Below are 23,692 nucleotides of genomic sequence, written 5' to 3' on the forward strand. Positions count from 1 at the left end.
GCGATGTATTATAGGTTCTTCGACCAGTCGTAGAACGGTCAGAGCTTATCCCACCGGATCTTTCAAATATCTGTTAGTGCTTCAACTAGTCGAAGAGCTCCCTAGACCAGTCGAAGACACGATCTGCTCACCTATAAATAGTGCACGAATCTCAGAAGAAATTATCGAATTAATTAATCTATTCAAGCCAATCTTCGTCGAACTTCTGAGAGATAATTCTGTGCTCCATCTAAGCTACGTGTGCTTATTTAATATTCTCTTTCCTTAGCTTTATTTAATTGATTTTGTTTCTGCTAGTCCAATCTGATTTGATAAGAGGAATTATGATTCCCTTTCTTTGGAATCAAAATCAATTAAGGCAAGCCCTATTCGGTTTAATTTAAAATCTATTAGAATTAGAACCATTGTAATTGAGTATTGGACATTGAACTTGGACATTCAATCATCTACTCTGATTTGGTTCTACCGGGCTGCTACAACGAAGGAGATAATCAGGTATTTTACATTTAATTGTAAATTCCTTTTTGTTTTGGTTTCTTTCAAGATTTGCCATAAAAATCTTGTTGTATTGGTTATCTGAGGAGAGCCAGGAAAACTCAGAAGTGGGGTTTTTTTAATTGTGTAAGCCCACATACAAAGACACAATTGTAAAGGTTTTGGGTGAACCTGGGAAAGCCTATTTTTAGTGAACGCTAATATCCCCTGTGTGAGGATATTAGGAGTGGAGTAGCATTTTGTGTGGCTGTTGTTTAACAGTTGGTGAACACACAGGCGAACCACTATAATCCCTTATGTTGTGGTTGAATGATTTATTCTTCTGATCTTTAATTATTCTTTTGTGGGATATATGTATGGTGGTGAATGTTGTAATCATTTAATTCAAGCATTGTGAGAATGTTGTAATAGTTTAGAATTTATTTTCTGCTATTCCTTTATTGCTTGATATTTTAATTTCTTTTGAAAGTTGTTCCAGCAAAGTTGCCCTGCCATTTTTATGGTGTATGCCTGTCCCTAGAACAATACATTTGTAATTACAAGTTATTTCAATTCAGTTTGTATTTAATTCTACATTCCTCTTCGATTTGAGATTTGATACAAAGATCTTTCTAGAAATAAGGTTGTCCTACCATAAACTCTGGTTTTTGGTGTAAGGTTGTCCTTAGAACAACATTTGTATCAACCTCTCAAGATCTGAATTTTGAGGTTATTTTACTTTCCTACATTGTGATTTACTTTGGCTATCATATTCTTTTTAATTCCGTTGTTTTAAGTTTTATTTGGCATTGTCCTATTCACCCCCCCTCTAGGACATATAGCTAGGCCTTTTCAAGTGGTATCAGAGCCTAATAGCTCTTTTTTAATTCTTGGATTTAATTCCTGAGCTAACGATTTAAGCTATTTAAGATGTCAAATTTTGATAGCCTTTTAGTCACAAGGCCTCCACCCTTTGATGGCTCCAACTATGCCTATTAGAAAGCCAGAATGAGGATCTTCCTCAAATCAATGGATAAAAATGTGTGGCAAGCCACAGTGACTGAATGAAATCCTCCTATCATGGAAGTTACTGGGGTTGATGATTCAAAATCTATGAAAGTTACACCATATTATTAATGGACCACTCTTCAGAAAAGTGAGAGTAGTGCAAATGCTAAAGCACTAAATGCAATTACTTGCGCACTATCACCGGATGAGTTCAAAAGAATCATTTCCTGTGATACTGCAAAGTAAGTTTGGGATATATTAGAAATGACACACGAGGGTACTACAATTGTCAAAAATTCTAAAGTCCAACTCCTCACAACTAAATTTGAAGAAATTCATATAGAGGAAAATGAAATGTTTATGGACTTTTACACTAGATTGAATGACATTGTAAACTCAATGTGGGGTCTTGGCGATAAAATCCCAGAAAGTAGAGTGTGTGCAAAAATATTACGCTCACTTCCTGAACGGTTCAATTCTAAAGTAACCACGATCCAGGAACTTCGTGATACGGATAATATGAGGGTAGAAGAACTAGTTGGTTCACTATAAACCTACGAGTTAAACTTTAAAGCTCCTAAAGGTAAATCTATCGCACTAAAATCTTCTAAATATAATTCAGAAGAAAATTCTGATTCAGAAGATGATATGGCTCTTTTAGCTAAGAAATTTTACAAGATTTTCAAAAGCAAGAAAAGGGTTGATTTTCAAAAGTCAAATGATAAAAAGAAATTTAGACCCAAATCTCGAAAATCTTTAAAAGATAGTCAATGTTACAACTGTCAAGAATATGGGCACTTAGCAAATAGATATCCTAAAAGGGACAAACCCAAGAAGAAGGGTATGTTGGCTACATGGGATGAATCATCTGATTCTGAAGGTTCTTCTGAATCAGAAGATTCTGAAACTGAGTCGGGCAATGAGGTTAAAGCTCTCATGACTCTAGCCAAATTCACATTTTCAGATAATGACTCTACAAGTGAAGAAAATCTGAATAGTGAATGTGAAAATGAAGATGATCTTCAAGACGCTTACAATGCCCTATATAAGGAAAGTTGTAAAATTGCCGTCAAACTTAAATTTCAAAAAGAAAAGTTTTCTAAACTCAAAAATTGTTTTGAATCACTTGTCTTAGAAAAATCACAAATTTCAGATTATTTTCAAAAATCAAAATACGATTTGGAATTCAAAAACTCCCTAATTATTGATTTAAAATCTGAAATTGAGAAACTTAAAACTGAAGTATCTTCTCTTCTGAGTTTAAAGGACACATGGAAATATGCCCAAGGTGATCCAAAGTTAGAGAAACTTTCATCCGGATCAAAAAAATGTGGCGATCGATCCGGGTTGGGCTATGATAAATATCTACCTCCTAAACAAAAGTATACTCCTCCTATGTTTGTTCAAGGAGAGTCCTCAAACTCAAAAGGGAAAAGTACTTATCAAGATTTTTCTAGAAATTCAAAAACTTTTCAAAAACCTAGAAATAGTCATGTCAACTTTAATCAGAAACGAAATCCACTAGCTGAGAAGATAGTTGATTTACTCAAGGAGCTCTTAAAATCTAACTCTACAGGTCATTTCTACAAATATACACAAAAGAAGACCAACTATGTTCCTAAACCTAAAACAGTTATGAAATGGGTCCTAAAGTCACCTGCTTGGTTGCTCACACTGCTTTCAAAGCAACAAGTCATTCAAAGTGGTACCTAGACAGTGGATGCTCCAGGCATATGACTGGTGACAAAGCTTTATTCACGGATCTGAAAGATATGATTAATGGTTCAGTCACATTTGGTGATGGTAGCAACTGCAAGATTATAGGCCAAGGTACGGTTCAACTTTTTAATCTTCCTGTATTTAAAAATGTTTTATACGTTGAAGGCTTAAAACATAACTTGCTTAGTATATCTCAAATATGTGATAATAACCATAATGTTCGGTTTTCTAATCAAAGTTGTGAGATTCTAAACAATAAGGGTTCTGTAATATTAACTGGACGTAGAACGTCTGAAAATTGCTATATTATTAGCGAATCCAGCTCATCTAATCAAACATGTTACATGGTCCATACAGACGAGACTGATTTATGGCATAAACGTCTTGGACATGTACATTATCGAAATTTATATAGATTGAGCAAACGAGAACTTGTAAGAGGTTTACCCAAACTTCAGAAATTAGATAAAATATGTGGTGAGTGCCAGATAGGCAAACAAACAAAGAACTCACACAAAAAGGTGAATTCAAATACCACATCAAGACCACTCGAACTTCTCCACATGGATCTGATAGGACCTACCAGAACAGAAAGTCGTGGTGGGAAAAAGTATATCTTGGTAATAGTTGATGACTTTACCAGATTCACTTGGGTAGTCTTCTTAAGGGATAAATCTGAAACCCTTGGGAATCAATCCACTTTCACTTCGACGTAACTCAGGAGCCTGCTGAGATGTCCTCCCATTGTCCTGACGAACTATAGGAGCATCATCATTTTGAGAAGCAGAACTTTCACTCTACTGAAATACATCGGGTATTTCAAAAAGTATTATTAGAAACTTTTGCTTCATTCAACTGGAGTATCTATCTTCAACGAAGGTCACGTCTCGAGATTTTATCTTAATCCAACGTCCATGGTCCTCATAAACTAGAACGTATCCCTTGAATGCATGTGGTACCTTACGAATACATATTCAATGGTTTTATTATCAAGTTTACCTCTATGCAGAGTAAGCAGCAAAATATATCTCAAAGATCTCCAAGGGCGTAGGTTGGCTAGAGAAGGAATCCTCCCAGACTACATCTCATATGGAGTCTTAGGAATGAATTTGGATGAGACTCTATTAAAGATATAGACGGCTGATAACAGTGCGTCTCCTCGGAATGTGGTAGAGAGATTGGCTTGTGTCATTATCAATCTAACCATGTCCAATAGTGTCTTATTCCTTCTCTCTGCAACACCTTTTTGTTGTGGAGTGTAAGTCATTGTGTACTGCCAAACTATGCCAACGTTTTCACAATATGATTTAAACGTTTCAGATGTATACTCGCCACCTCTATCAGATTGAAGAATTTTAAATTTTTTTCTCAAGTTGATTTTCCACCTCAGCTTTATATTTAAGAAAATAATCAAAAGCCTCAGATTTGTGTGAGATGAGATACACATATCCATAGCGCAAGTAATCATCAATGAAAGTGAGAAAGTATTGAAATCCATTTCTAGCATGTACATTGAAGGGTCTACAGATATCTGAATGGATTATCTCTAGTGTGCCTTTAGACCTAGCCGCTTTAGGAAATGGTTTCTTTAAAGTCTTCCCGAACACACAATGTTCACAAAATGACAAATCAACTTTAGATAAGGAGTCTAACAGACCAGAACGTACTAGTCTTGTCACACGATCCTTTTCGATGTGACCTAATCTTGTGTGCCATTTTTGAGATTTAGATACTATAGTTTCATTCAATATAGCAGATAAAGTAAGAGGTGCATCATCACTATTTATGTCCAAAATAAATAAATCTGAAATTAAAATTTTCCATCCAAAGATGAAGTTATTTACTTAAAAAGAAACTCTTGTCCCGGAAAATCGAATATCAAAACCATCAAATAATAACCTAAAAACAGAAATTAAATTCCGACGCATCCCCGGTGCATAAAGAGTATCACGGAGGATTATTGTTCGCCCTATGCGCGTAGGGAGATGGGAAACACCAATCTCTAATATGTCTTCGACAACATTATTTCTCATATACACCTTGTAACTTTCTTTGGCTACAGGCCGAAATTCCTCGAGTCCTCGACAACTTCATGTCACGTGCTTTGTTACGCCTGAATTCAAAATCTACTCATTAGATATAGTATCAACGAAAAATATTTTAGAACAAACGCCTACATACAAAGTATCTAGTGACTTAGGAATTACCATCTTTTTATGGGCACACTGCCAAGTATAGTGACCGAAATTTCCGCAAATAAAGAAGACTATATTTGTCTTTTTCTGCTTCTTCTTTCCATTCCCCTTCTTGAGATTTGGAGGAGGTGTTGTGGTCTTCTGTTCTTGGTTATTCTTTTTCGCCTTCTTGCGAGATTTGAACCGTTTCTTGTTAGCTTTCCGCTTATGGGTCTCTACTATAAAGGCCTTGGCTGAACCTGGCTGAATTGTATTCATTTCAACCTCACATACCAAGTGGTTACAAAAGTCTCTGAACGTAGTGATGGAATCAGTATGATTCAAAATTCGTTTGATTGGGGCCCAAGATTCAGGCAAGGAATGATACATTGCTATTATATTTTGATTTTCAGTTAATTTACACCCAACATTTATAAGGGCACCTATCATCTGCTCCATCTTATGGATATGATCTTTGATAGGGCAGCCGACTAGCATCCTATACTCCTAGAATTCTAATTCCATTGTCCGAACTTTCGCATCTGAATTCTGCGCATAGGCATTTGTCAGTGCTTCCCAGATTCCCTTAGCAGTGTCATGCACTTCATACGTAGGTATGTGTTCTTTGTGCACAGTGCTAATAAGGACATTATGGGCTGAACGATTCTATTTACGCCACTTATTGTAGCAGGTCATTGCAGCCCTATGTTCTCCTAAATTTTCGTTTTCAGCCAATATGGGTTCTTCTTGAACCTCATCGAGTATGTGCTATATGTCGTCCTCGTCCAAAAGGCTTCGTACCGCGCGGGACCGGTCTTCGTAGTTGTTACCATCGAAATGTTGTCCTTTCAGCCGTTCAGCGATTAACGCTTTGGTGGTCATCTCTACATTGCATAAGTATCACTACTTAGATATGATCTAAGGTATTAATTCTTATCTTCAGCATTTCTACGTGTTATTCAAATTTTCAAAGTATAAAAGTAGTCAACACATTTTAACGAGAACTGAAAGTTCACATACCCAAATGAGCAGTATAGATCAATCAAGTTCTCTATTTAAGATGAGTTTAATGCTTCTATAAGCATAAATTTGTATAACGTGCAACCTTCTATTACTTAGTTGCATACATCATTTGATAGGAGAGAATAAACTCTCACTCAGGTTATGCACAACCTTTATTTATAGGGAGCATAAGCACTAAGTTTTCTATTTTTAAATAAAAAATGGGCTTATATCTAATTACATTAAGCCAAATTGTATCACACAAATAAACATCATCATCAGAAAAAAAAAAAAAAAAAAAAAGTGCTAAGATATGAAGAGAGTTCTATTTTCACTAGTGATCATGTCCATTAGCGATAGATCCGATCATCACCATTAATGATCATTGTTGATGATAGATCCTTTCGTCAACATTTATCATCATGATTGATTATTGTTTCGATTACTAATGATTTCTAGATCACTAATTCTCAAAGTAGATTTTATTTACACCATCCATCATTGTTGCTAGCTTATTATAGGCATGAGCCCAAGATTGAAGTATATCAAAAGCTAGAGTGTCAATACAGGCCTTGCTCGGACTCACCCAATTCGGCCGAGTCATGACTTAACTCAAGATCAAATAAGTCAGTCTAAGTCACTTCCTATTTAGATAGTAATAACTCTGTCACCTGGACAATCATCCTGGAGGTAGAGATACATAGCTCGGTTCCTCGAAGAATAAGCTTATTATACCAGTTATTCACATCATCACATGTTGTAAAACAAAAATTTGCACTAAAAAGATAATATGACCCTTATTATTTTTTACTTTGAATTTAGACCACTCACTTTAGGAGGCTCTTTAGTAATTAATTCCAGTGGATCCCAAGGTCATATAGGCTGTTTGAAGTACGGATCGGTACTTCTCCAGCCGATCTCCTGTTGATGGAAAGTGTGGGTCCACCTCATTAAACCGATGGTTTCCATTAGGACGGTTGACCACACTTCCCCCAATTTACCTTGACAGATGAGAGATCATTTAAATCAATCCAAACCGTCAAAATGTGGACACGGCTGTGCATGGGACACATTACAAATGCTTAAATGAAGAACTTAGCCATAAAAGCTCTTTCTTAACCACACATTTGATGTTCGTCTGATCAGATGGTCAGGATGGTCCGATCGATTAGATATTTGAGATATGGCCCATCCACAGCAAGATCCAGGATATGAATCGTCTCGATTTACAAAAATAAATGGCGTCTGATCAGATGGTCAGGATGGTCGGATCGATTAGATATTTGAGATATGGCCCATCCACAGCAAGATCCAGGATATGAATCGTCTCGATTTACAAAAATAAATGGACAATCAAGATTGATGAATTGGCAATCTCACATGTCAATTAGATGTTTTTGGGATGTTGTTGACCGTGTATGAATTTTGAACTTGGACGTATGTATTACAATAGTATGGATTTTAATACATAATCGTCCCTACAATTCAGACGGTGAGGATCACTACAAATCAATGCCACGTACTGTTGATGAGTCTAATCTACCCCTTAACTTGCCCTACAATATAATCCTTTCATTCGTACAATGACCAAACTACCGTTCACGACAGTTATATGATGGTATGGTCCAATAATCAATTTGTAAGAATGATCCTGACCATTGATATGAAATGAACCGGTAAAAAGAAATTGATCAAATGGCTTGGATTCAAATTCAAGATTCAAAGGTTAGGATCATCAATGCTTCAGTGAAGCATGATAATAAGACGTAGCTTCCATACGGTAGTAATGAGAACATGAACGGTTGAGATCATTCCAAGGATAAGTGGACCACACTTATTGAAAAGGCCCAGATTGCATCTATAACTAGATTTGGAAGAATCTTTCCAAAAAAATGAATTTAAAAAATCTATTCCAACAATCTCTATTTTAGGAGAAAGATCTGAAGTATCTCAAATCTATCCTATTGGTGGGCCACATTATTAGAATCAATGGACAATCAATGGTCCCGCTCAAGATATGGGTGTGGCCCATCTTAGTAAGCGGATCACGTGGTTCTCAATAGCTTTCCCCTACTCATGATCTTCCGGTAATGATGTGGTAAACAAGTGGCATGTTGGGGGAAGATGGTACGGTACTTCAATCCAAACTTTCCAAAACATCTACAGTGGACATCTACAGTGGATTTCTCAGGATTATTCAACCACTCATAGCTCACGTGTATAGAATAATTCTGAGTTATTCAAATGGTTCGAACTGACGTGTATTCTTATTATTCAAATTCTTACGACACCAAGAATTATTCAAATATACACAACATCAGAATTATTCAAATTCTTAGGCCGTGTCAGTGGGTACTGTCCACAACATGCACGTCTAAGAGTCGAAACTCGGTGCGTTTGTACACATCGACAATCTCAGTGCACACACTGATCTGATACATTCAAAAGCAATCCAAAGCAGATTTTCTGGAAGGAATTCTCTCCTTAAAAAAAAAGAAAAAAAGAAAAAAGAAAAGGGCCACTTACCTTTCGTGATGAAAATAATAGATCGGAGATATGCCTTTGAGTCGCTTTGATACCACTCTTGGGAAGCGTAGAAGTGTGAGTCCTCAAGATCTGACGGTGTACACAAATTTTGAAACTTTCACGAAGCCGAAGATTAATACTCCAGATCCAGCGGCCCGCCTATTTACTACTGGAGCAGATGGGTCTATTCACCCCTCTGATTCAATGGTACAGATGGCCCCGGTCACGATTTATGGATTAGATCGTCCCAAGGACAAGCCAAAATGAACAGATTACTGTGCACACTATATATCTCTGTATACCCTCGGTATTTCATATGATTGATGCCTTTACGAGAGAAGCTCATTCCTTTACATAGGAAAAGATGGAATATGGATGAGCCCAGAGTATTCGGTCTTCTCTATATCTCCCATCTAAAATCAAATTCAAAATTAAATTTGAAAACTAACTGAAAGGAAGAGGCCAGAAGAGACCTTAAAACATGAGACGCACCCACTAGTGATTGCTCACCAGTGGGCCCCACTGGTCTACGTCCAATATTTACTATTAACATTATGGTAGGCTCCACCTAGCTTACTTGAAAGTTACTTGTTAACCAACCTTTTGTTCTTAACCCTTGTTTGACGCATTTGGAAAGAGAGGAATTCAAATATTTTTCCAGGCGAGTCTTCCTTTAAGGAGTTCATCCTCCATTCTATTCTTGGGGATATTAGAGTTAGAGTTATATATATCATGGGTTCTTCCATTATTTCAGGTATACTTAAGGGCCTGTTTGGAAGTATGGATTTGGAACCCCCAAGATTGGAAACCCCCTAGATTGGCAATCCTCTCTATGTGTTTGGCACCCTGGAGTGTGAATCAACTTTAATTCAAAAATACCTATGCATGGTATATTTATAGGGGTTTGAATTTAATTACTAAATCAACTTTAATATCCCTAATTAGTGAGATATATAATTTCTGACACTATGGTTGTGATAAGCCCACTGAAATATATGCTTTGCCTGCAAATGATGAAATTCCAAGTCTCGGATAGACTGCAAGCACAAGATCATGTCTGAGTGACTAAACAACGATTTTTAATCGTTGATTAATGTGAACAATGTTTGGACGGTGCTGGACAATGTTTGGATGGTGCTGATTTACATGGACAATGTTTGGACAATGTTGATCATCATTAGTGGGTCATGTGCCCAATAGAATGATAGTGTATAGTGACACACATGTTACACCGACAACTATTGAAATGATTTTAGGTGTAATCCAAGCTCTCACCATGGATTGCAAACTCCCTCAAAGAGGAGATTAGAAGCCTCTTGGATTTGAAACTCCCAGTTACTTTATGCTGCCAAACAACCAAGGGGATTCGAAACCCCCTCCAATCCCCTCTAATCCACGATGCCAAATGACCCCTAACTCTATTTCGGCCCTTTGGGATTTCCTTACTACCTTCTGTAGGGGTCCCAGGCATTTCGCTCCTCCTACCTCATCTCATCCCAACCTCCTTGGGTTGGGAAGTGTTGGCTTGTCTATTCATTGGCAGTGTCATAGGGTTCCTTTGTTTCCACCCCTCTTCCCATTTGGACCCTGATCCCCCTGATAAATGTCTAAAAATTTTATATATTGACCTTTCTAAATTGACATCTACAAATATTTTAGGTATTTTCCACGAATTGCATAACGCTCAAGCTTTTAAAGACATTGAAGACTCTTCTGCCTCTTCTTGGAGAGTGAGGCAATACGCGAGATATATTTCCACTCGCCTTACTGGCCTATGTTTTTCTGTTTGCATTGCCTCGTGGCGTCATCGGTGCCTTATCACCAACCTTATCAGATTGCATCGTCTTGGACCAATTGCTCAACTTCATTCTGACATTGAGATTGTCACCATATCTTCAGCAACTGCTTGACTTTAGGTATGCAGGGTGCTTTGTTGTGAGCTCCCCTTTTGTTCCAGTGTTTTAGGTGTTTATATCTCGTTTTGATCTTTCTCCTGACCCGGGATGTGGGCCTTTACTAGTGTTGTTCTCCTCCCCAGGATGTGGTGCCTTTCACTTTTTCTTTCTTGCTCTCCCAGTGTTTTAGGAGAAATCTTTACATTGCTTTTTTTCTTGGTGCTAGTAGCTCCTCTATGTATTTTTAGGCTTTTTGCCTCTGGTAAGTAATAAATTCTAAGTTTACCTTCCAAAAAATTAAAAAAAACATAATGCACAAGCCTTATGGAGACCATCCGCATCCCAAGAGTGGATTAGGTGCAGGGCCTCACCCTAGGGAAGCGGATTAGCTGAACACCTTAGTGGGTGTTACCCTTACCGTGTGGGCCCACCTTGATGCATTTTTTTAATATATCCATGTTGTCCATCTGTTTTTCCATCTCATCTTAGTGTGCGATCTCAAACCTTAACAAGATCCAAATCTCAGGTGGACCACACCACAAGAAATAGTGATGAATAATCAGTAAAAACTTTTTAAGGGCTACAAAAGTTTTCGATCAAGCTGATATTTATATTTTACCTTCATCCAAGTCTTCTCGACATTATCAATACGTTGGATGGAAAATAAACATCACGAAAACCTTACAATGGGTCCTCAAATGATCAGATTCATTGACTAAGGTATTACCCTGACACTTCTCTTGCAGCATGTTTTCAAATACAGATTCAATGCATGGCATCCAAGCATTAAGAACTGAAATAACATGTTTCTGTTAGATAGCTCACATACCTTGTATAACTAGTATACCTTGTATAGTTTATTTTCATAGGTAGAGGATTCTGAGTTTATTGTTTTCCTTGTATAGATGGTTGTAATCTCTATATATTCAACCTCATTGGGTTGTCTCAAATACAGAAAACCTTTTTGGCTTCACAGTTTACATGGTATCAGAGCCCTACTGAGCCAAATCCGGCCACCCCATCATCACCGGCACCACCACCTGTCAGATCCGACCATCCCTGCGTCCGGTCATCATCCCTACTGCATCCGACCACCATCCCTGCTGCGTCCGGCCCCATCCCTTCTCCATTCTGCGTCGTCCGGCCACCCCCTGCTCGATTTTCCAATATTCCTGATCCAGATCCAGCGCCCCTGCTCGATTTTCCTGCTCCAGATCCAGCGCTCCTGCTCGGTTTTCCTGCTCCAGATCAAGATCTGACGCCCCTGTTCGCTTTTCCTGCTCCAGATCTAGCGCCCCTACTCGATTTTCCTACTCTAGATCCAGATCCAACGCCCCTGCTCGATTTTCTGAATCTAGATCCAGTGCCCCTACTCGATTTTTCAATTTTCCAGATCCAGATCTAGCGCCCCTGCTCGATTTTCCAGATCCAGGTCAAGATCCAACGCCCTTGTTGCCTCTGTTGCTGATTGTTTCCCATCTCTCTTTTCCAGATCCAGAGCTCCTCCACCAGATCCAGAAACTGCAATCCCTTGGATATCTCCTGCTGTACGGTACTTCTACGACCTTCTTATGCTGCAACTCCTTGCGTGCTTTACATTACTTCAGATCAATGGACAAGAACTCATCACGTACAAAGGCCCCACGTTGTAGTTTTGATGGTACCAACTATTCTCTATGGGCCATCCATTTTCAGAACTACCTCAAGGGTCGTGGTTTGTGGGGACTAATTGATGAATCTGTTACTATCCCCACTTCCACAGATGCCAACAAATTAGTTGATTAGGAAATGAACAATGGACGAATTATTACTTAGATTCTCGATTCCATCGATCGGTCCATTGCTGTTGGCCTCACACCTCATCGCACTGCTAAGGCAATATGGGATCATCTATAGACAATTTATCAACAGAGTAATGTAGCCCGGTTATACCGCCTGGAACAGGATCTCATTAACCTTACTCAGGGTGACGACAATATTCAATCATTTTACTCCAAAATTGTCACAATTTGGACTGAGATGACTATGATGGATCTAACATTTCCTCATGACTTTAAGATATTCCAAACTATGCGTGAGAGTGCGCAAGTTCAACAGTTTCTTATGAAGCTGCGTCCGGAATTTGAGCATTATCGGGCTGCTCTCTTGAACCGTAGCCCTACTCCTTCATTGAATTCGGTTATTAATGATTTACTAGCAAAGGAACAGCAACTGAAAGTTCTCTCTCTTCCTTCCTCAACTCCGGGATCATCTGATATGGTGCTTGTTGTGTCCACTACTACACCAACACGTGGTTCCACTCCTTTAACTTGTCGCGGTTGCAACAAGGTGGGTCATGTTGTCGCTTAATGCAAAGAATGGTGCGCTTATTGTCGACGGACTGGTCATGGTATTCAGGACTGCCGTACACGTGCCTATGCATCTTCTTTCGGCTGTGGACGTGGTGGTCGTGGTCGTGCTCTTTCTGCTACTGCTGTTACTATTTCTTCCGAGCCGTCTGTTAGTGATTCTACATCTACTTCTACTGAAGGTCTTTCATCTCCGTTGACTCCTACGATGCTCCAGCAAATCGTTCAGGCCCTTTCTGCGGCCGGTATGTCAGGTATATCCCCATCTTCTATATGGTTCTTCGATTCGGGTGCTTCTAATCATATGACCGGTGTTGTATCCTATCTTCGTGACATTTGTCCCTACACCGGCAATCAGGCTATTTCTACTGCGGATGGCACTAGACTACCTATTCAGTCTGTTGGATCATTGACTTTCTCTCCTTCTGCTCATCGCCAGTTCACTCTTCATGATGCGTTTCATGTCCCTAACCTCTCATTTAATTTAATTTCAGTTGGTCAACTTACATCCAATAACTACTTAGTTATATTTCTTTCCAACTGTTGTTTTGTGCAGGATCTGGCAACAGGGAAGGTACTTGGGAGGGGTAGGCGGCATGGTCGTCTGTACGTGCTGGATTTTGATCCATCTGTCACTCCGGCTCGTTGTTTCTTTTTTCCATCTTCATCAGATATTTATTCGACAAATAAATTGTGGAAACTATGACACTTTCGACTGAGTCATCCACATTCCGATCGGTTACTTCAGTTAATTTCGTCTAGCATGTTAGGGAATATTTCTCTTAATAAAAATGATTTGAATTATTCTTGTTCTTCCTGTTGTCTTTCAAAAAGTAAGTGTGTTCCATTTTCCTTAAGTACTACAAAATCATCTTTTATGTATGAACTTGTGCATACGGATGTCTAAGGTCCTTCACCAATTATGTCTCTCTGGGTTACGATACTATGTTATATTCATTAATGATTTCACACGTCACACTTGGATTTACTTTCTATAATCGAAGTCACAAGTTTTTGAAAAATTCAAGTTATTTCACTCTATGGTGGAGACTCAATTTCGGGTTCCAGTTCAAACTCTCCGCTCTGACTCAGGGGGGGAATATCTCTCAACCGATTTTCGTACATTTCTTCAAGGTCATGGGATTATTCATCAGACCACCTGTTCTGATACTCCACAACAGAACGGGGTGGCTGAATAAAAAAATCGTCATATTATTGAAACTGCCAACACCCTGATGACAACTATGAGTGTTCCTCGCTCTTTCTGGGGGAAAGCAATGTTACATTCCGTCTACTTGATTAACCGGATGCCAACCAAGGTTCTGAACAGTAAATCTCCCTACTTTTTTCTCACCGGCTTACCTCCTACATATTCCACATTTCATGTTTTTGGTTGTATCTGTTATGTTCACCTGGCTTCACGTGAACGTAACAAACTATCTCCAAAATCAGTCAAATGTATGTACTTGAGATTTGGGGAAACTCAGAAGGGTTTTCGATGTCATGATCCGGTTTCTCGTCGTGTTCGTGTTTCACGACATGTTGTTTTTCTTGAACACATTGCCTTTCATTCATCTCTTCCTCCTCCGCACACTCCAAACTCTCCTGGTCTAACAGCCTTTCCAGAAATTCCATTTGCCTCAAGTACTCTCCCTCGTCCATTGCAAGTTTACTCATGTCAACCATGTACAGATCCACCACCTATTACTCAACCCGAACCTACTGTACCTGTTGCAGATCCCGAACCTACCTCAATACGTTGTTCCGCTCGTGAACATCGAGCGCCTGATCGCTTGATATGCTCTATGTCTGACATGAATGCTACTCTGGATACTGTTTCCATTCCCACTTCATACTCTCAGGCAGCCACTCATGATTGTTGGAAGAAGGCTATGGTAGAAGAACTTGCGGCATTGGATAATAATCATACGTGGGACATTGTCACTCGACCTGCTGACCAATAGCTAATTGGTAGCAAATGGATTTATTCTGTCAAGCTCAAGTCTGATGGATCATTGGATCGATATAAGGCTCTACTTGTCGCTCAGGGATACAAACAGGAATACGGAATTAATTATGATGAGACTTTCGCTCCCGTGGCCAAGATAAAAACTGTTCGTACTCTTCTAGCTATATCTTCTGTTCGCTCATGGCCACTTGCTCAGATGAATGTGAAAAATGCCTTTCTTCATGTAGACCTCCAAGAAACCGTATATTTAAAACCTCCTCCTGGCTCTTTAATCCCTGACGATAAGGTATGTCGCTTAAAGAAAGCCTTGTATAGCCTCAAACAAGCACCTCAGGCATGGTTCCAATGCTTTCACGATGTTGTTACGGGTGCTGGCTTTACTAAAAGTGGTCATGACCCATCCTTATTTTTGCGCACCACTGCTCACGGAATTGTCATTGTTCTGGTCTATGTTGACGACCTCCTCCTGACTGGTAGCGATGCTACCGGCATTTCGGCTTTAAAGGAAGTTCTGCAATCATCCTTCAAGATAAAAGACCTCGGCTATCTAACATACTTTCTTGGACTTAAATTTTCACGTTCCAACCGTGGGATCCTGGTCAACCAGCGTAAATATACCAAGGATCTTCTCGCCTTGGCATCATTGACGGATCAGAAGACAGTTCAGACTCCCTTAGAACTTAACGTTCACTATGGCCGTGACAATGGTGATCTACTTGCACAGCCCGACTTATACCGCCGTTTGGTTGGGAATCTGGTTTACTTAACTATGACTCGCCCTGATATTGCCTACGCTGTCCAAGTCGTCAGTCAATTTGTTTCTACTCCTCGGACTCTTCATATGACTGCGGTGTTGCGCATCCTATAGTATCTTCATGGAACTCTAAATCGATCCCTGTTCTTCTCCTCCACGGCGACTCTGGACCTTCGTACTTATTCGGATGCTGATTGGGCCGGTTGCGCTCTCACACGAAGATCTACCACTGGCTATTGTATCTTTCTCAGCACTTCTCTCATCTCTTGGAAGTGTAAGAAGCAGGCCACTATTTCCAAATCAAGCACAGAAGTCGAGTATCGGGCGATGTCCGCTACGTGTAGTGAGCTCATCTGATTACGTGGACTTCTTTCAAACTTGGGCATTCATCTAAAAAATCCTACTCCACTTCATGTCGATAATTTCAGTGCCATTCAGATTGTCTCTAACCCGGTTTTTCATGAACGGACGAAGCATATTGAAGTTGACTGTCACTTTATTCGCGAGAAATTTCAGCCTGGGCTCATTTCTCTTCCACATGTTGCATCCCATGATCAGATTGCTGACATTCTCACCAAGTCCCTCACTTCTGCACGTCACTCTTTTTGGTTGGCAAACTATTACTTGTCGATGACCAGCATTAGTTTGAGGGGGGATGTTAGATAGCTCACATACCTTGTATAACTAGTATACCTTGTATAGTTTATTTCCATAGGTAGAGGATTCTGAGTTTATTGTTTTCCTTGTATAAATGGTTGTAATCTCTATATATTCAACCTCATTGGGTTGTCTCAAATACAGAAAACCTTTTTGGCTTCACAGTTTACAGTTTCCACTTGCAAATTCAGTTCCAAGTATGAAGTGTAAGACTTCTATTGGGTGGGCCACACATGATCATTGGTTTTGATCTGACCATTGGAATTCAGATTGAGCGTAACAGCCCACTAAAGTTATGACCAATACAAATAAGTTTGGGTGGTGCGCTTGGACAATGGTCCCAATGCATGGTAATTAAAATGAATATGGAGAGAAGTGTGATGGGTAAGTCACTCCATCCCATCTTTCTATAAATATAGGTCCTGATCCCCTCTCCTATACACAAAGAAAACCCTCATCATACCATTGAGAGCTTTTCAGAAGGTTGCAAGGTGTGGAAGATCAAGCATCTCATCTTGGTGGCATTGAGAATGTCTTCTCACCCAGGTACACATTTAAGATTCCGTTTGTGTAATCTCCATTATTGATGCATAGGTCGACCCATTTTATTTCACATTTGGTCTTTCATGAAGAACTGATACAGTAATCACAACAAATGCAACAATTACAAAGGCTTCTTCTTGACAATCATCACCATATACAACAGCAGAAAAGACCACCTGAAACAGTTACAACATATGCAACAACAGAATTTGTCACAACTGTATATATGGACAGCCATGATTATATAAATGTTCAACAGCAGAATTCAGGTCTGCAGTTTATCTTCATTCCTGCAAGCAACTTTTCATAGGCCAAAAGGTCTGCTGCTGCTCATCATGGAGACATGCTATTGCATGAGGCTGGCATTGTATGGTGGCCGCCTTCCATAGATATTTTGACATCCCTCACATCGGCATTCATCAGTGCATCCATAACCAGTCTTCAAGAAAGGGAAGACAGAATCTCCAGTCAGAATACATTGGAAAAAAGCAAAATTAAAAATATAGGCATGAAAGAGAACCATGCAAAGGATATAATTTACAACCTTACAGCACATACAGCTCCTCAGGGTACACCTTGCTATCTTGCACCTGCATGATCTTTTATTCTTGCCTGAGTCTGGCTTTGTTTGGAAAGGAACAAATTGACCAGCAGTCCCAAAAGAATTTTGACACCCCTTGCATTGGCATGCTTCAGAGCATCCAACACCAGCCTTCAAGATGGGGAAGAAAAAACAATCTCAAATCAGAACCCAATTAAAATGTAGGCATGGAAAAACACCATGCAAGGGTTTGAAGATAGAAACCTGATAGCATGTACAGAACTTCAACAGGCATGCAGAAACCTTGCAATTACATCCTCTTTTACAGCTTCCAGAGGTTGGCACTGAAGCTTGATATTCCAGCTGATCCAGTTCACTTAACTTGGCTGACAAGTTGCAAACTACAATCGAAGGAACTGACTTACCCCTGGAATCTTTTGGTGAATGAGGATCACTCTCAGACAGTGACTTGTCTCCTTGAGCACTCAAATAATCATTTCTAGCTATTTGCGCACTTGGACGCCAGTTGACTGCAGCAGCATTACCAATTCTGTTCAAGTGTAACCCAATACCGGGCTGGAAGGAGTTGACCACTTGCTTGTTGTTGGAGGTCTTGGTTGATTCCACATGGGATGTACTTGAAGTGTTGGAGTCCACTACAGCTTCTGAAGCTTCAAATTGAAGATGACGTCTAGATATGCAATGTTGCTGTTGATTGGCCTCCTACATCGTCAATTGAGATTATTCTACTTCAAGGAATCTTAAAAAGAAATTGATAACCAAATAATAGTAGTAGTAATAAAATCAAATCAAATGTTAGCCTGTATTCCTGCCCTTGACGTTCTCAAGATAGAAAGAATGATCTCTACCAGCTCCACAATGTAGTAGGGATGGGTCCCAAGCAGTATTATTGTTATGAATGTTGAATATGAGGGTTGTAGGGAACAGAAAAGAAGGCTTCTGATATGGAAATACTTCTTGATAGCTGATTACTAGGGGGAAACAAAAACTGTCCATTTTGAAACATGATTCTAAAAGTAATCAGTTATGGGGATATGTCAGCCATTCAAGCTAGGAATTACAACAGCATTATAATGTAAAAGCGCCATCATTACAATTTTACAACATTTGTTTAAGCAGATATAACAGGAGACAAGTCAAAGAATTTGTAATCATTACAAATTTGCACTACAATGCAGTAGAAATCTCATATCCAAACACATGAATCAATGTATTTTTCCTCTTGCTTTGACATCTCAACAATGTAAAAGTATCATAATTATGATTTTACCATGCCTATCTAAACAAGGGAATTTTCAGTCAAATTACATGTTGAACAGGAGAGGTGTTGTAATTTGTAATCATTGCACTTTTATAACTCATTATAGTCGTAATTTGCTATCCAAACAGGCCCAAGGTTCCAAACTTCTTTTTCTCATGTGCAAGTGCAACATCTCTCTCTCTCTCTCTCTCTCTCTCTCTCTCTTCTTTTCAAAATAAAGGTGAATGAAAAGTCATTGGAAAGGTGAGCGAAAAGCCCCTCTTAGAAAAGGAAAGTGATGTCGACCATATGTTACTTTGGTGGTGTATGATTCTTGATACACCTGCACATACAAATTGTACACTTGAAATATATTAACTCAAAATACCTGCGTAAATTGTGGGACCCACTGTTGCTAAGTCATAATCCCAAAACCAGATTGTTCGAATTATCCTAATTGTTGATTTGCGGACACTTCTTTGTTGAAATATGACCACTGGATTTTTTTTTTTTAATATTCTCCATTGTCAAATAAATGTCACCAATCTGATAGTGGTTGATGACTTAGCATAATTTGGGACTGATTGCATTATTGGGATGGATGCCATATATTGCATGAATTTCGGGCTGATTCAGGAGCATTTGAGTAGTCCTCAAATCAGCGACAACATTCATCCAGATTTAATTTCAAAATTTTCTTAAAATTTTTTGGGGGAATGATTTCAAATGCTTAAGGATGTACATTAGTGGGATGAGTGCCATAAATTGCATGAATTTGGAGCCAATTTGGGAGCATTCAAATGGTCCCCCAAATTGGCAACATTATTCATCCGAATTTAATTTCAATTTTTTCTTATAATTACTTAAGAGAAATGATGTTAAAGATCCTAAAGAATATGCATTAATGGATGAATGGCATAAATTGCATGAATTTCAGGCAGATTTGGGGGCATTCGAGTGATCCATTAAATTGGTGACACTATTCATCCAAATTTAATCTCGTTTTTTTTTTAAATTTTTTTTCTTATAATGGGGGAATGATGTCAAATCCTTAAGGATATGCAATAGTGGGATGGGTGCCATAGATTGCATGAATTTTGGGTCAATTTGGAGGCATTCAAGTGGTCCCTCAAATCAACGACACTATTGATCTGAATTTTAATTCCATTTTTTTCTTAAAATTACTTGAGGGTAATGATGTCAATCACTTAGGATATACATTAGTGGGATAGGTTCTATAGCTTGCATGAATTTTGAGCCAATTTGGAGTTAATCTAAGCATGTCAGGTTAATAAAATCATCATACAGGCCAAGACAACATTCTTACCAAAGAGTTGACCGTTACACCATCATAAACATGTTTAAAACCACAAAAGAATACATATTTGGAATCCTATTGATATCCTAAAATTTTCTGATATTTTTCGGACTTTTTGTTAAAATAAATTGACCATTACAAGGGTCTAACAGCCATAACCTACAGCGGTTATGCGTAATGGTAATGGTCTGGGCCGTACACCCACTGTTATTGTACTAAGTAACAAAACCAAATAACTAGTAAGGGAAAAAAGAAGAAGAAGAAGAAGAAGAAGAAGAAGACGAAGAAGAAAAACTCTTGCAAATGAATATTAAGCGGATGACTAGAAAGTTACAGCTTACAAGTATCGATGACATGAGACAGCATTTGGAACACTAAAATTTCAGGTTCATAAAATTAGAGCGTATCCTTTGTATTGGAATCATTCAAAACGAATACAACACATTGAAATGACTAACATACACAAGGTGATCTGGTGTGTTCATTGACTTCCTTTTAAAATTAATATTATTACCGTGTTATTGAGCTCCATCTGATTCAATGTTTCAGTAAACGAATAGAGACAGGATATTAATTGAATTATGTATCTCATAAGATCTCTTGAAGAATATACCCGAGAAATTAGGAATAGAACCATTAAGGATAACCATGTTCTGGAAAATGTAACTCTACAGCGATAATACAAGATCCATACACAAAAACATTCACAGGTAATTAGACATGTACTTAGAAACAATACTCAAGAGACCACATGATCTTTTCATCAAAACGTGGAGGAGCATTTGCAAAATTGAATAATCAGACCTCAAGGAACATTGCCAACTTTCAGACCTATACTACACTCAATCAAAAGAACAATGCCCTAGACAGATTCCTATTTTGACAAAGGCCCAACCACAACCAATTCCTTAGCAGGAGGATGGAATAGTGAATTCTCTTATAGAGGCATAAAGAGAAGTAGATTCTGACAAACAGGAGGCCCTAATTCAAGTCATCAAGAAGAGCAAAAAAAAGAAACAAGATAAACGGAAAATAGCACACAATCTGGTCAATAATCCAAACTTCTTTTATAACAAAAACAGTTTACTAGAAGTAGGGTAGCAAATGGGCTGGTCGGGCCATCTGGGACTGAATCCAGCCCACTTTGGGCCAGATTTGGGCGGAGCTACGAGGTTTATGGGCTAGACCCCTGCCTGAGTTTAGGCTAGACATTTAATTGGGCAGGATCTGGGCTTGCATCTACCTAGAGATCCAACAAGTAGGCCTGCACCAGCCCAACTTTCTTAACAGTGGTGGACTGAGTATTAGATGGTAGGCACCGGCCTGCCCATTTTCAACCCTAATGAAAAGAGAGAAAAAGAGTAAGTACACTATACAGGCCTGTTCTCAATTACGTGTGTCCAGGACTCACATAATACAAGAACATAAGATCTAGAAGAATCTGAGAGAATCATACCATATTTCTCTTATTATTTTCTTTTCTTTTCTTTTCCTTTCTTTCATTTTTTCTTTCAAGAAGAATCATACCATATTTCTCAAGAACCATAAGTGACTTATGTCTGTTAAGTCCATGAAAGCTCATTTTTTCCTTCAGAACAATTTTCAATTATTTTACATTCAGCTTTAAACTCAAATTGAAAGTTAATATTTATTGGTTTCTTCTAAATTATAAAACTCTAAGGTCCTGTTTCATAGTAATGAGTTGATCTCATTTTAGTTAACAGTAATTATGTATTAGGGATCTTGATCTCTAATACATAATGAGTTAATTTTAACGGTAATTATGCATTAGAGACATAATTACTGTTATCTAAAATGAGATAAACTCATTTTTAGGCGCCCAGGGATTATTTTCTATGAGAAACTGTCAATTTTATCATCTTGATAGACTACATTTTACAAAGTAACATAGCAAGTGTTCTGCAAAATGTGCAAGGTGTTCATAAATCTTGACAAGTTAGCTAATGCTAAGAAATAGAAACATTAATGACCATGATTTTTAATGAGTTATATCCAGTAGCTTAGGAATGAAAACTTTGCAACACCAGATGCATTTTTCACATGGGATAACTCGCAAGAATAAGAAAACAGTTAAAAAAGCCAAAAAAATAAAATAATCAACAATGCCTCTTCCTACCAATTTATCTGTCTTTTTTTGGATCACAAAAAAGCACATAGTACTCATCTTTCTACACAAACAAATCAACATAACACAGCAACTGTCCAACATGTTACTTTGTACCTTGAAATCATATGGCATCTGGTCCTCAATTGTTTGGTTGTAATCATTGCTAAAGTCATTCAAATGAAGTGGGGTGTGATCACAATTGCCATGTTGCATCATTCCTTCAGCTTCAAGCTTATCTGGTGTTCCATGCTGATAAAGACCCGGTGAAGAGACAGGCATTTCCTTCCCACATTTTCGAATGCGGCACTCCTCACTGCTTAGCACTGAAGGGGCAAAATCAGTAGCAGCCTGATCTGTTAAATGCTGGTCACCTTGCTCACCCAAAGGAGATTTAAAATAGGCATCAAGAAGAGCATCAATAGACTCAAGACCAAGAGGCAAATCCGGCAGCTCATAGGGTGTCATTTCATCATTCTTTTCTGCTGCTCCATTGACCAATTTCCCATAGCCATCAGTAACGGGTTTTATGAGGACACGTGAGTTTTCGCTCAGTGGATCTTCTTCTGCTTTCTCTGGAGAGGTTACAGTTGCAGGCACTTCAGTCTTCATATCTCTCCAAACATCATCATCATCATCAAAAAGCGGCTCTACTAGAAAAGCTTGAGGTGGACCAGTGTGACATAATTCAGGCGACCCAGCAGAACTAACAGACGGCGTAGGGGGATCAAACAGTAATCTGTCAAGGGGACTTAATTCTCTTGGAGACTCAACACTCTGTAAAAGATTATATGGATTTCACAGACACAAAATGGTGATTTTGGAAAGAATTCTAGAAAGGCAAGGAAATGAACGGTTAAGGTAAATTGGAGAAAAAAAAGTCCTATGAAATAATGGAATTGAATGCAAAAAACTTGGATCATAATTCTTTTCAGAATGGTAGACAGAAATCAGTACCAAATGAAATACCCAAAACAAACTAAAACGGATCCACAAGACTACCACTGGTTCATTTGAAATCGAAGGAAATTAAATGAAGAGAGAGAGAGAGAGAGAGAGAGAGAGAGAGAGAGAGAGAGAGAGAGAAGAACAAGAAGCGACTGACAATATGATGACCGCTTCATTTCAATGCCCAAGAACGGTGACCAAGATCTAAAATCCACTACTTCAGCATGGCCATATAAATGACAAGAGCCGAAACAAGATGAGAAATGAGAGCAGCAGCACAGTTTCCTGCGAATCGACTACTCCATGCTTACTTCAAACCCAATTACTCTGCAAATCCATTTTACATTCCAACATCCGAGTGATCCAGCCAATTCATCTGGTTAGCCCAATGATGATAGTACAGTCCACAGCATTCTATCTGTAACACCCG

General features: G+C 38.7%; 2 protein-coding genes across 3 annotated transcripts; one reads left to right on the forward strand and one right to left on the reverse strand.

Moving 5' to 3' along the window:
- The first annotated feature begins 8,933 nt into the window (after window positions 1-8,933).
- LOC131232399 (uncharacterized) lies at window positions 8,934-12,203 on the forward strand. Its single transcript, XM_058228624.1, has 2 exons — window positions 8,934-9,110; window positions 11,754-12,203. The coding sequence occupies exons 1-2, from the start codon at window positions 8,934-8,936 to the stop codon at window positions 12,201-12,203; spliced, it is 627 nt and encodes a 208-aa protein (XP_058084607.1).
- A 4,909-nt stretch (window positions 12,204-17,112) lies between these two features.
- Window positions 17,113-23,359, reverse strand: LOC131233867 (protein tesmin/TSO1-like CXC 2). Of its 2 annotated transcripts, none has more exons than XM_058230691.1 (4): window positions 22,432-23,359; window positions 17,875-18,333; window positions 17,614-17,781; window positions 17,113-17,508 (listed from the first exon to the last, which is right to left on the reverse strand). In XM_058230691.1, the coding sequence occupies exons 1-4, from the start codon at window positions 22,924-22,926 to the stop codon at window positions 17,416-17,418; spliced, it is 1,215 nt and encodes a 404-aa protein (XP_058086674.1). In that variant the 5' UTR covers window positions 22,927-23,359; the 3' UTR covers window positions 17,113-17,415. The 2 variants fall into 2 exon arrangements, with proteins under 2 accessions (XP_058086674.1, XP_058086676.1); XM_058230693.1 differs by having other exon boundaries at window positions 17,875-18,318; window positions 22,432-23,358.
- Window positions 23,360-23,692: the final 333 nt, after the last annotated feature.

The sequence above is a fragment of the Magnolia sinica genome, chromosome 18 (assembly GCF_029962835.1).
Source record: "Magnolia sinica isolate HGM2019 chromosome 18, MsV1, whole genome shotgun sequence".
Taxonomy (NCBI): Eukaryota; Viridiplantae; Streptophyta; class Magnoliopsida; order Magnoliales; family Magnoliaceae; genus Magnolia; species Magnolia sinica.